General features: G+C 38.7%; 1 protein-coding gene across 1 annotated transcript in view; it reads right to left on the bottom strand.

Annotated features, from left to right (window-relative positions):
* Positions 1-5,692: 5,692 nt before the first annotated feature.
* The window catches only part of erich1 (glutamate rich 1), a 30,522-nt gene continuing 24,766 nt past the window's right edge, over positions 5,693-11,448 (bottom strand). The window contains exon 6 of the mRNA XM_015358105.2: positions 5,693-9,555. Within this exon, the coding sequence (XP_015213591.2) occupies positions 9,476-9,555 (80 nt within the window). The 3' untranslated portion in view covers positions 5,693-9,475. The remainder of the gene's footprint in view (positions 9,556-11,448) is intronic.

Here is an 11,448-nt window from a genome sequence, read left to right as displayed (position 1 = left end):
ACTCTAAGAAATACAGGGCACCACACTGAATGTCTTCTGTTTAGCCCACAGCAGGTTAATCCTGGCAAGAATTATGGTTTGTCTGTATTTAACACACATTATCCCAGGTTTAGCGATGGATTGTGACATAAAACAATTCTGAGTTTCTGAGAGAAACTCCAATAAACATGGCTCTACTTTTTTCACTGCTACACTCTAATGAATAAAATAAAGACAAATTCATCTGGTAGTGTGTCTTGACCATTGTTCTCATTATCTTGTCAAATTTAAGTATGACTTGGCAAACAATGTAGAACTCTAAACACACTATGTAAGCCCCCATATATCTTTTAAAATGTAGTTTAGCATTTTGTGAAAAGTGTTGTGCCATATTTTCCTGATGTTGCCATTTAAGTAGCATTTATTTGAGAAATGCACTGGTGAGTTAGAGACAGAATGGACCTTCTGAAGTCATGAGGGTTTGCCAGTTTTGCCATGGTTGCCAAATGGTTGAGCATTGCCAATGCTCAATTCTTACATGTAATTTAACATTTTTTGCATTTTAATGATGTGAGATTCAAAACGAGCTCCATTATCACAGCAAGTGCTTTAGCACTGTTTTCTGTGCTGAAATATTCCTTATATTCCTATTTTCTGAACAGCTCTGTACTATACATACATAATAAAAACTTGCTATCTGTCATATAAGGAGTCATCCTTATATGTCAAATGACATGAAGTGATTCTTACACGAAGGACTGTGGATACCTACTCAGTGTGATGCCATTTAAGGCAGCACACACTTAGGGACATTGATCCAGGTAGATCCGCATCTTAACCACACCCTCCTCAGACCACCAGGCAAATGTTTTGCTCTGATATTTGAGCTAATACCCCTTTTCACATACTGTCCTCAAGAGTAGTGTTGTCTATGGTCCCCTTCCGTGGTATTACACTAGATGTGAGGTGTTTGGTCTTTACCTATTTACCTAGCTGCCTCCAGTTATTGGAGCTGGACTGAGGAACTCTGAGCCCTTTGATTGAGGTTACCCAGGCCCAGAGACAAGTATGCCTAACTCTACAACTCCCTCGGCGGTGTGCCATAATGTTATGATGTCTTGGCACTAGTGCTTATGATCCCCTTTGGGCTCACATTTGAGGTTGGAACACAGGAACACTGAGGCCTTCGTTCGCAGCGTCCCATACACCTGCACCTCTCTCAGGCTCAACCTGGACAGCTGTCTCACCTACTGTAAGTCCCTCACAGGTAGTGGCAGCGGAAATTCAGCGCCTTGTTGTTCCCATGCGGCAGGTACTGCTCTACAGCCTTATTTAACTTGCCGGTGGCCCAACACGGCAACGACTGAGTCTGCAATAAATTACCGAGCGCTCGACTTACTAGGGTGTTAAAGTCAGCGGAACCTATAGGCTCCTCGATGCATCCTGCAGCCTTAGTATTTCCTTCACTCTGAGCCCTCAGCTGTGTATGTGTATGTTAATTTGAAGCACCTGGCTCCGTGGCAGATTCTATTCACAGCCTTAGCTTCACGATTAACCACACATGCCCATTTAACAATTAAGACCGCGCTCCACAACAGCCATATCAGCAGTTAGTGTCTTCAGTGCTTAGCTAGTCTACCTTTCGACTTGAATCAACATAAAGGCACTAGGGCTTTTCTCTTGCGTCACCAGGCTGTGTTCACTAACGCTAAAGTCACCGGCCAGTCTCGATGAATCCAACTAACTCACATAAGCAGCCTGCTCTGCTACAGCCCCTGCGTGGCCAGACTGCCCTTCGAGTTGAGTTGGCATATAGCCACTGGCTCCATTCCTCTGCACCACCCGGCTGTGCTCCCAGCGCTGCCGATCTTACTAATAATAAACCCGCTTGCATACAGCGGCCAGACTGGCAGAGGACCATTGGCTTCTGTCTCACACACTGAGAATGGCCAAGCTGATTACCCAGCTGCTTGAAATGCACCAACCAGCCTCACAACATAGTGCTGCAGGAGAGCACTCTCTCAGTCCTGCCAGCTCTCCTCGGTCTTACTCTCTGGAGGCAGGCAGGTGAATCCGAACTGAATTGCCGCTTGTAAGACCACCCAGAGCTATTGCTTGTCAAATCATGGACTGCTGACATCTGCAGGCCCTTAAAAATGTAGTCTCTAAACTAGATGCTCCACCCCTCATCATACTACTCCTAGGGTGGTCTTGCATTAGCCATGTTTTTTGAGCTGATATCCTGTCTTCCTTCAAGAAACAGCTGGACAAGATCCCTGGAAAATTAAGTTACACGTATACACATATATTTGAAACCAAATGGCAATTAAAACATAAGGGCTGAATGGCATCCTTATGTTTGTAACCTTTTTTATGTTAGAAAACAAGAGCATTAGCCTTTAAAATAAATATCTTAGTTATGTTTCTAAATACCCATCCAGGTAAGAGTTACATCAACCCATGGTGTCAGTCCCATGACAGACATTTTTAACCAACTGGGGGAAAACATCCCCAGGTAGAGAATGTGATATGCAGCAAGACAACAGAAGGAGCAGTCAAAATGACAGAGCAAGACAGAGGTACATGGTAAGAGTCGGCCTCAGCACAACACAGGGCCTTATTTGGAACATCATGCTGCTTAAGTGCAGACAGGTACACTGGTGTCATGCTGTGAAGCACCTTAACAGTAAAGTAGAGTTTAATCTTTATGTGACGGGGAACAAAAGGAGACCAGAAAAAAAAACAAGTGTTGTATCACATATTCCTGCCAAATGTCTTTGTTGTATTTGGATTTTTTTAAAATAAAAATGCCTTTTGTAAGTTCAGAAAACAAGAATGACATTTTCATATTTATGTACTAGTGGCATTTTGAAAATTGTTTAGGAAACCAAAACCTTTCAATAAGAAAGATATGGGTTTATGAATAAACTTTGAATATATTAGTATTTGTACTTTATTTATCCTCCTAGAGCCATGAGGGACAAAAGGCTGCAGTCATATTCTCCCACTGAATCCTGTCTTATGCTTCACTGCACATAAAACCCAACTCATCTCTTTTAGTCGTCACAGTCCTGTGGCATGTTGTTTTTTACCTGCCCTGCTTCCATTCCCAGCTGCTGTCCATCCTAGCCCAACTTTCGACACTTCTTAATCTCAAGTAGGATGCATTGACAGCCAGTCTTCTTGTGCAGATCTTCAGCAGAAACTGTATTTGGCCAATAACTGATGCTGCTCTTTACAGAGGAAATGTTGTGAAAAACAGCAGCACCAGCTGTTCATGACCATTGTATAGTCTGATTTCAGTCTTATGATTATATTGTTTTTGTTGGAACAGATGGTTTCAAGACTGCTAAATGCACCTCTTGCTTTAGTCAGTTGGACCACGATATCTTCATTAACACTGCTGTCACTGCCAATCAGGCTACCAAGCTAGGTGCAGTCCTGATACAACACTTCTCCATCAGTGATAACTGGAGATGCCGCTGGTGTATTGTTGCTCGTGAAGTGTGGTTTTTGCTTGTTGATTTGCAGGCCAGTCAGTTTCCACACATGCTGGGTACAGTATCAGTATCAGTAACAAATATCAGGCCTATATCCTCAGTGTTACCGGCCGTGCTTTAAGTTACAGTACCTGTCATAATAATTAAAATTGAGCACTTACATTAAATGTATGTACATTTACACATTTGAGGATTTTTATTGTTTTTAATATTCTGTATACTGTTCTTTTAATATTTTGACCTTCTGACGTGGTTAGAGTGAGGAACGTTGTGTCAGCTGCAGTGAATCTCTACGGTACAACGTAAAAGACATTCGCATTTCAAAGTAGAGGCTTCTTCAGGAGTATTTTATCGTATTTTTCAATGTGTAATTAACCTCCGCTTGTCCCTGTTGTTTTAAATATGACAATTCCCTCACTTTAATTTCAAGTCATGAAATTGTAACCAAACAGAAAATGTCAGTTAATTCCTGTCCATGCCTTTAATTCTCATTCACGCCTTTTCTATTAAGATTCCATCGGCCCATTCTCCTCGTGTTCCGTTCCTCATTCTACTGACAATCACGTAAAAAAACCAATCACGAAACTGGCACCTTCTGCCTTATTCATTTGTCTAGAGTAGCAATTAAGGAGAAATCGAACACACATTAATGTATGCTGAAACAGCAGTCTCCTTTACATAGTGTGGGTCAAGGCACACAGGCTAAATAGCAAAGAAAGGAGGCACTTGTCCTTGCCTGAAACACAGCAGCTGTTCTGCACTGTAATGAATGCTGCACCATCTTGCCCCAAAATAGCAGAGTCTTTCATTAGCTAAAGGTTAAGGCTTATTAGTCACTTTACAGGACTGACATGCCAGGAATGGCAGGTATTGGCTACATGAAAAGCTAATGGGCTGCTACTTTACAGAGTTAAAGTTGACCTAGTTGAAACAAAAACGTACAGGGTTAAGGTCAGTTTTTTTTTTTTTTACATACTGGAAACCTTTTAGAGTCAAAGCTTTGAAAATACAATTGTATTCAATATTGCAGTCCTAAACATTTACTTATAGGGTACACTCTGATTAAAGGTATTAATTTATAATTCAGTGATTTGCAATGTGGAGAACAGGGTCTTACACATGGCCAGAAAAATCATCTACTTTGTTAAAATTTAAAATATATTTCTTGAAGAGAGTGACGTACTGTTGATGTAATACAGGATAGCTGTCCATTGTTTCACGTGTACATCACTATATATGTTGCGCACAATGTGATGCCAGTACAGTATATCAGGAGTTCTCTAGGACAGGACTGCAGCACTGCTCCATACCAATATTAACATTAAGTTTAAATGGAAATTATAATCTGGAAAACTGTAGTCAGTAAACTCCAACAAGCTTTCACTCTTTTCAGATGAGCACTTAGCAGGTTTCTTTTGCAGTGTTCAGCAAAGAACTCATTTTCCTTTTTTGTTATGCACATCAATGTCGCTTTTGGAAACTGAAATCACTATACATACAGAAATCACCAGCACAAACGTTCAAGGTTTCTTTTGTTTGGCTCCAACTTCTTTTAATATCATAAATGTGGAATGATTTGTACTTCAGATACTTGATCAAGATATGGAGTTTCAAATTTAGAAGTCAATATAAACGCCAGTTATGTTTTAAGATTTTTTTGGGCAAAAAGTTTAAGAACACTCAAAAGGAAAGTAAACTGGTAGAAAATCAAAATGCTCCATGGAAGTTTCCTGATATTTTAATCAGGACATGCATTAAAAAAAGATAATTATTCTTCATCCTTATGGTCAGATCCCTGGCAAGATGTCCAAAAGCTAATAACTGGAACTTGACAATTCCATTCATTTCCAAGAAAGGATACCAACCACAAAACACAAGCTTTATTCTGAATATAATTTTTCAAGTAGAAAAGAAACAGATTTTATGATTGGCCCACCTGATAAAAGCCCTTTCTTCTTCTTTGACTGCAGCAGGTGCTGGTCTAAACTGGGCCTGGACCTTCTGGAAGAGTGCTTTTCATGTTAGGCAGGTTGAAGCAACTGTTGACTTGCAGTGCATTGCCAACATTGGTCTCTGGTTGAGGTAACTGAACTATTATATTGATTATAGGAATCACAGTATGATTCCTAGTGTGATTCCTACATCCAATATACGTAACACCCTGTATCATGAGATGTGTTTTTTTTTAAAGAAACTGATGGCTAGACAATGCATTTTTGAAAAACAATTTTTATTAAATCTACAAAACATTTTGAAAATCAGAACCATAAGACCCCTCCCTCAAAGAGTCCTACCAGTTCCAAAGAAGTAAAAGTCAAACAGCTAGAAGCACCATCTAAACCACAGGAGACCATGAACGTTGGGGAAAGAGATATCATTCTCCATTTTCTTACTCTCTCCTGGACAGGGTCTGTAATGTTGAAACATGTTTTGATACAAATTAGGATTTGAACACATCAGCAGCTTTCATCTCCCTGCAGATTCCTGCAACCATGAACCCAGACAGGAGAGAGAACCATTTAAAAGATCTCAAGACAGGTCATGATTCACCGATGCCAGGGCAAGCAAGGCAAAAGCTTCCAATGGAATACCATTTAGTTGTGGCAAGACCCAATTCTGCAGCCACAGGAAGCCAAGATCAGTGTTATTTAACAGGAATACTAGGGGAGATCAAGGAATGTCCTTGTTTAGATAAGATCATACAGCACATGAGACCACCTTCCAAAGTCCAACCTGGACGTTCTCCAGAACAGAGTAAACACATGAAAAGAAATACTTTTATGTAGCACATTTTACAACGTTTCAAAGAATGTCACAATAAAAAGAGATGAAAGATAAGGCAAAAACAATAGAGATGTATACACAAATCAACAGAGTTCATACAACATGAATACAGACAGCTGTTAGCATATGATGGCACCTGAGGCAATACATATGCTTTATGAAGAAATATTCAGTGGATTAACTGATTAGGATTACTTGAAGCCAAAATTATACTCTTGGCCCACATAATGTCACGTGCAACATACCGCTAGGAATTAGGTCCAAACAGATGCTAAGGGGTATTACAGAGCATATAATGCACTGGGGGCAAAGATAACCTTGATCCACAGGAGATGTCTCACACTGTAGAATGGAGCCAAAAGTGAAAAAAGAGCAAAAGCGCTCCTTGATAAGGCGAGCACACTCTGCTAGAATGTGAATCTCTTTAGCATTCAGAGGTGAAGCAGAGAATGGGCAATTACCCGTGAGGAGGTTATGAAAACGGAAAATAGAAGATGGAGAAATTTTTCCTCGACCTCATGAAGTCTTTCCACCCAAGTAGTGTCTTAGAAAACCTAATATGTGGCCAAAATGCAAATCTGCAACATCTGTGGGGATCACAAAAATAAATTAAATCTCTTAAGTCTATGTGGAAAGACTAGACATTCTTGAAGGAGACGCTAAAATACAGGAATGCCTGGATTAAGTCAAACAGTGATGGCCAAACAAAGTGCAAAAATAAAATCTAACGTTTGCAAAGGTGGAGATAAAACCATAGCAGGTAATATGAAGTCGCTTCTCTTTTCCATAATTTGAATTTATAAATTCATAAATGCAAATCAGGAAGCAAATTCATTATAATTGAGATATGAGCCTGAAGGGAACCTGTGTTCATGCCCGTTCAAGTCACCATTCTACCCATTTAAAAAAAGTTCTTAAAATTATTTAAGAAGGATGGAATGTAAAAAGCAGCAAATCGCAATTGCAAATTATCTGAAGCATTTCATCTGCCTGCCTTCTCCATTGCAAACGTTCAAAGACATTCTGTCAAAATGATTCTGAATGAATCAAAATACCAAATCATCACAAATAGATGGGGCACGGATTGAATGACTGTCTACATATAACAATTCAGTACATCATCAGCATACCACAATGTGCAATGCAATGTGAATGAACACAAACAGGGTTAGAAATAAAAGACTGACAGCTTGAGTTAGTGGTTCTAAAGACGAGGCAAATGAGAGCTGGGAACGTGGTCATTCCTGATGAGTGCCTGTAGAAGTGCAAACTGTATAAAGTACTTGCTGCCTGTTAAATTGCCTTCAGTACAGTCACCTCTATAGGACAAACATTACTTAACTGAAGGGATGGGAGAAATCTAACATTTTTCCAAACCATAATGAATGAATGAACTGCATAATTAAGAATAAGAAATGGAAACTATAGAGTTTATCTTCTTTGGCAAAGAGGTATTTCTGTCGCAGCCTATCCAACGGTAGCAATATCAGCTTAACTAACCGCTGCGGAGTCTCAAAGCTAGCAAATGTCTAGGCCAGCTGCCATTAATGTAACATATCTGTTTGTACCTATATGTACTTCAGTTCTGTACTGCATTAAACTGACAGACACATCAAAACCAGGTTTATTAGCAAAGTGCTCCACCATGTCCTATCGGTGGCTAGTATTTGTCCATCTGTGCTAGGATCTCAAAGCTGTGCATTAAACTGAATATATTAAACACTTCTGTTTTTAACAGATATACTACAAATTAATTAAAAGTAGGTGAGTAAAGGACTGTCACATCAGTGCATACATGTGGAGTTTAAAGGCATAGTGCTCCTTGAATTAAAATGCTAAAATGTCTGTAAGGAAAATGGCATAAAACCACATATCTAACAGATCTAGCCAGAAAGAAAGATGCAATCAGATTACCCAAAATAATGTAAATTATATCAATCCTTTTAAATATACAGATTTAAAACGACAGAATCATGTGAAATGATTGTATTATGGTTTAATTTAAAAAAAAAGAATAAAAGCAAACAAGAGAAGCAAAGGGACACAAAACTGGGTTACAACCCAATCAGACCTATAGGCTCAAAATATTTTATTCAGTTACACTTCCTTTTGTTGTTGTTTTAAGAATTTAACCAATGTATTAATACTACTTATTTTAACTGTTAAATTAAGCCATACTTAATTAGAAGAAAGAGGTCTTCATATACAAACAAAAGACTTGTAAATTTACGATAACAAATGCAGGACTAGCAAAGAAAATTCAACAGGTACTATAATATATACAATACACAGTAATACAACAACACAGTAATGTAACAATTACTTCTGATGATCACTCAGAGAACAGGCTAGACACTGACAAGCAGCGAAATAATTCATCACCAACTACATCTGAACAGGATCAGTAACTCTTTCACAAAGCTCATTCATTTAAATCAAGACAAAAAAAATGGTAACTGGAAAAATGCCTATTCCCACTTGGCCCTGAATCTGGGCACTGTTGGGGGGTGTGGATTGGGGGAATCAGATTTTCAGATATGATCAAGAAATTATTAGAAATATTTAGGCAATGAAATAATGCAATTAGACTTAGAAAACCTATTTCCCAAAGTTTGCCTGACAACTAAGAATGAACATTTTATTACAAAACAAATGTGAAAATCTGATTTTTCCAACACCACTGTGTTTTTAACTCGTGAAATTCACCTTAACTTGCTGCAGGAAATTTACTATATGAACGGTAAATGTAGAATATGACACACAGTTCACTTTTTGTTCTTCAGTACTTCAGTTACTCACAAGCACTACTTAAATGCTATACTGTCAATTTTGCTTTACAGCTCAACAAATTTGAATAACAGATGACAATTATTATTACCTCCAACTTTTTTCAAACAATAACATCAATCTCAAACTTAATTGATAATATGCTAATTGACTACCATCCCTAGTAAACAGTAAGATTCTTAATGTATGCTCACTCTTTAGAAGATGATTAAAATCAGAGCCATAAAAAGAGATGTATTTCAGTCTTGTCAGGTACCATTTGTGTTGCAAAGGGCATGGATTTCAGAAAGAACACAACCATTCTGACAAAGACATCACATCATTCTCAAACAGCATCTTAATAGCATCTTTGTTCCCCTACAACACATTTCATTATCAGGGAACTACTGTAGAAGATTTATGAAGTGGCAGCAACACTGCTCCGCTTACTTCAGTTCCTGTTTCCTCACAGGGAGGATGTCAGTAATCCAGTATTTAAATAAGGAACAGAGAGCAGAGGTTTCCCCTGTGAAAACAAAATGCACAGCAGCAATTTTAGAATATAAACGGCACGAAAAATAAAATACATTCCCTATGCACCCATGCTCTGGGCAACTATTTAAATTAACAAGAAAGAAAAGCAGCAGTTAGTTGGCATTTTGTTTCATTATGTCAACAACAAGCTTGTACAATATATTCATCTTTCTGCAGTGTATTGATTTTGATCCTAATATATGGAGGTGTACTGAGGTGTGAAGAGGATTTGCAGCACAATGACAGCCAAACCTGTTATTGCAGGAGCACAGAAGTAGATTCTGACCATTCAGATTTCAGAAACCTCTCTTACTGAAAGTGGTTATTGATGTTTTAACCGCTCTATTTACATTCTTAACCCCTGACTAGTGTCAACATTTGAAATTCTCAGGAGCTTTGAAGCAAGAAAGGAAGTGAAGTATTTACTTGGGTCTAAGACGGACCGGTCAAAATAATTTTTTACTTGGGTTAAGTTCTGAATAAATGAATAAGGGCCATTAACAGATAGAGTAAAAGAGGGTAAAACATGCAAGTAGGTGTGAGAGAGGGACACAGAGAGAGAAGGAGGACATGGCAAGAGAGAGCGAAAGAGACGAGAGTAGAAAGCATGTGCCAGGAGAAAGGACCTTGTCCATAAAGACCAGGTTATGGTTAACTAGTCGAACCTTATTAAAAGAGCTTGCCATTCTGCTATTAGGAAACTCCGATTTCCTTTATAGAGAATCCCGAGATTAAAAAAGGCCTCTCTTGGTTTGTTCATGCATTTTTAGAATAGGGAGAATGGTCTCCCATTCATTTCTTAGCATCCTGATTTATGTACAGTATAGAGAGATTTAGCTCAAACTAAGGAATATTCAGCTAAGTTTCGAAGGCAGAATTATCTCTCTTGTGGACCTGTGTAGGTATTTTATAGGATTTGAATTCTGGGTAGCAGTCTTGGGTTTTCAAGTTGGTCAAGACATATGCCTCTGGGAAACCTTGTGCCTCTAATTATATCAACCACTCAGCTGTACTCTTGGCACAATCCTTACAATTGGGGGGGGGGTTATGATTTAATGTACTTATTGATTAATCCATTTGGACATTTCAAGTATTCTCCATTTTTATAAACTTCTATTTGTGACAGTATGTTATAGAAAAAATAAAAACTGAAAACACTTTTCTGGACTGAAATTGGTTCAAAGCCTTCCCAAACATCTCTTAAACCCCCCCATCTTAGCAAAGTATCTATGAGTTCTATTTAATCAAGAAGAAATGGCTTGAATATCTATTTCCAAAGTTTCAAATTTTATGTCGTCTCCACACGCAGAGCAAGAAAGCTGGGTAATGCTTTGAATGGAAAAGAAGGCCTCCAGCATAGATTATGACCCAAAGATGTAATGTAAGTATATAACTGCATTAGACTCCAAAGTCCCCCCCCCCCCCCTCTTCTTTGTCGTTGAACCTGGGCAATGAGTAACGATAGCTCAACATCAACAAGAGTGATGTCTGGAATGACTCCTTCAATCTCTGAGCCACTTCCGTTACTGTGAAGGCATGCAAGGAGTTATTCATACTCGGCAAATGGGCGTCTTGCCACCAAATCCACAACAGCAGAACATGCATGTGACACCTGGAATATCTCAACGCCTCTTTTTGTAGAGAAACACTACAGGAGAATGCATGATCTCCTGGTCATTGGATCAAGGTTGAGGTCTGTCAAGATCCACCAGAAGACCAGTGTGGAATGAGTTCTTCACAATAAAAGATGTCTTTCATTCCATTCTCTATTCATTGGAGCGATGATCACCTTGAAGGAAAATGTCATACTGACTCGAAATTGATTCATTTCATATTGATTCTTTGTATATAAGTTTTTATATTTTCTCGTATGTCTGGTACTTTA

Source organism: Lepisosteus oculatus, chromosome 2 (assembly GCF_040954835.1).
Source record: "Lepisosteus oculatus isolate fLepOcu1 chromosome 2, fLepOcu1.hap2, whole genome shotgun sequence".
Lineage (NCBI taxonomy): Eukaryota > Metazoa > Chordata > Actinopteri > Semionotiformes > Lepisosteidae > Lepisosteus > Lepisosteus oculatus.
This window is presented reverse-complemented; position numbering and strand designations above follow the sequence as displayed.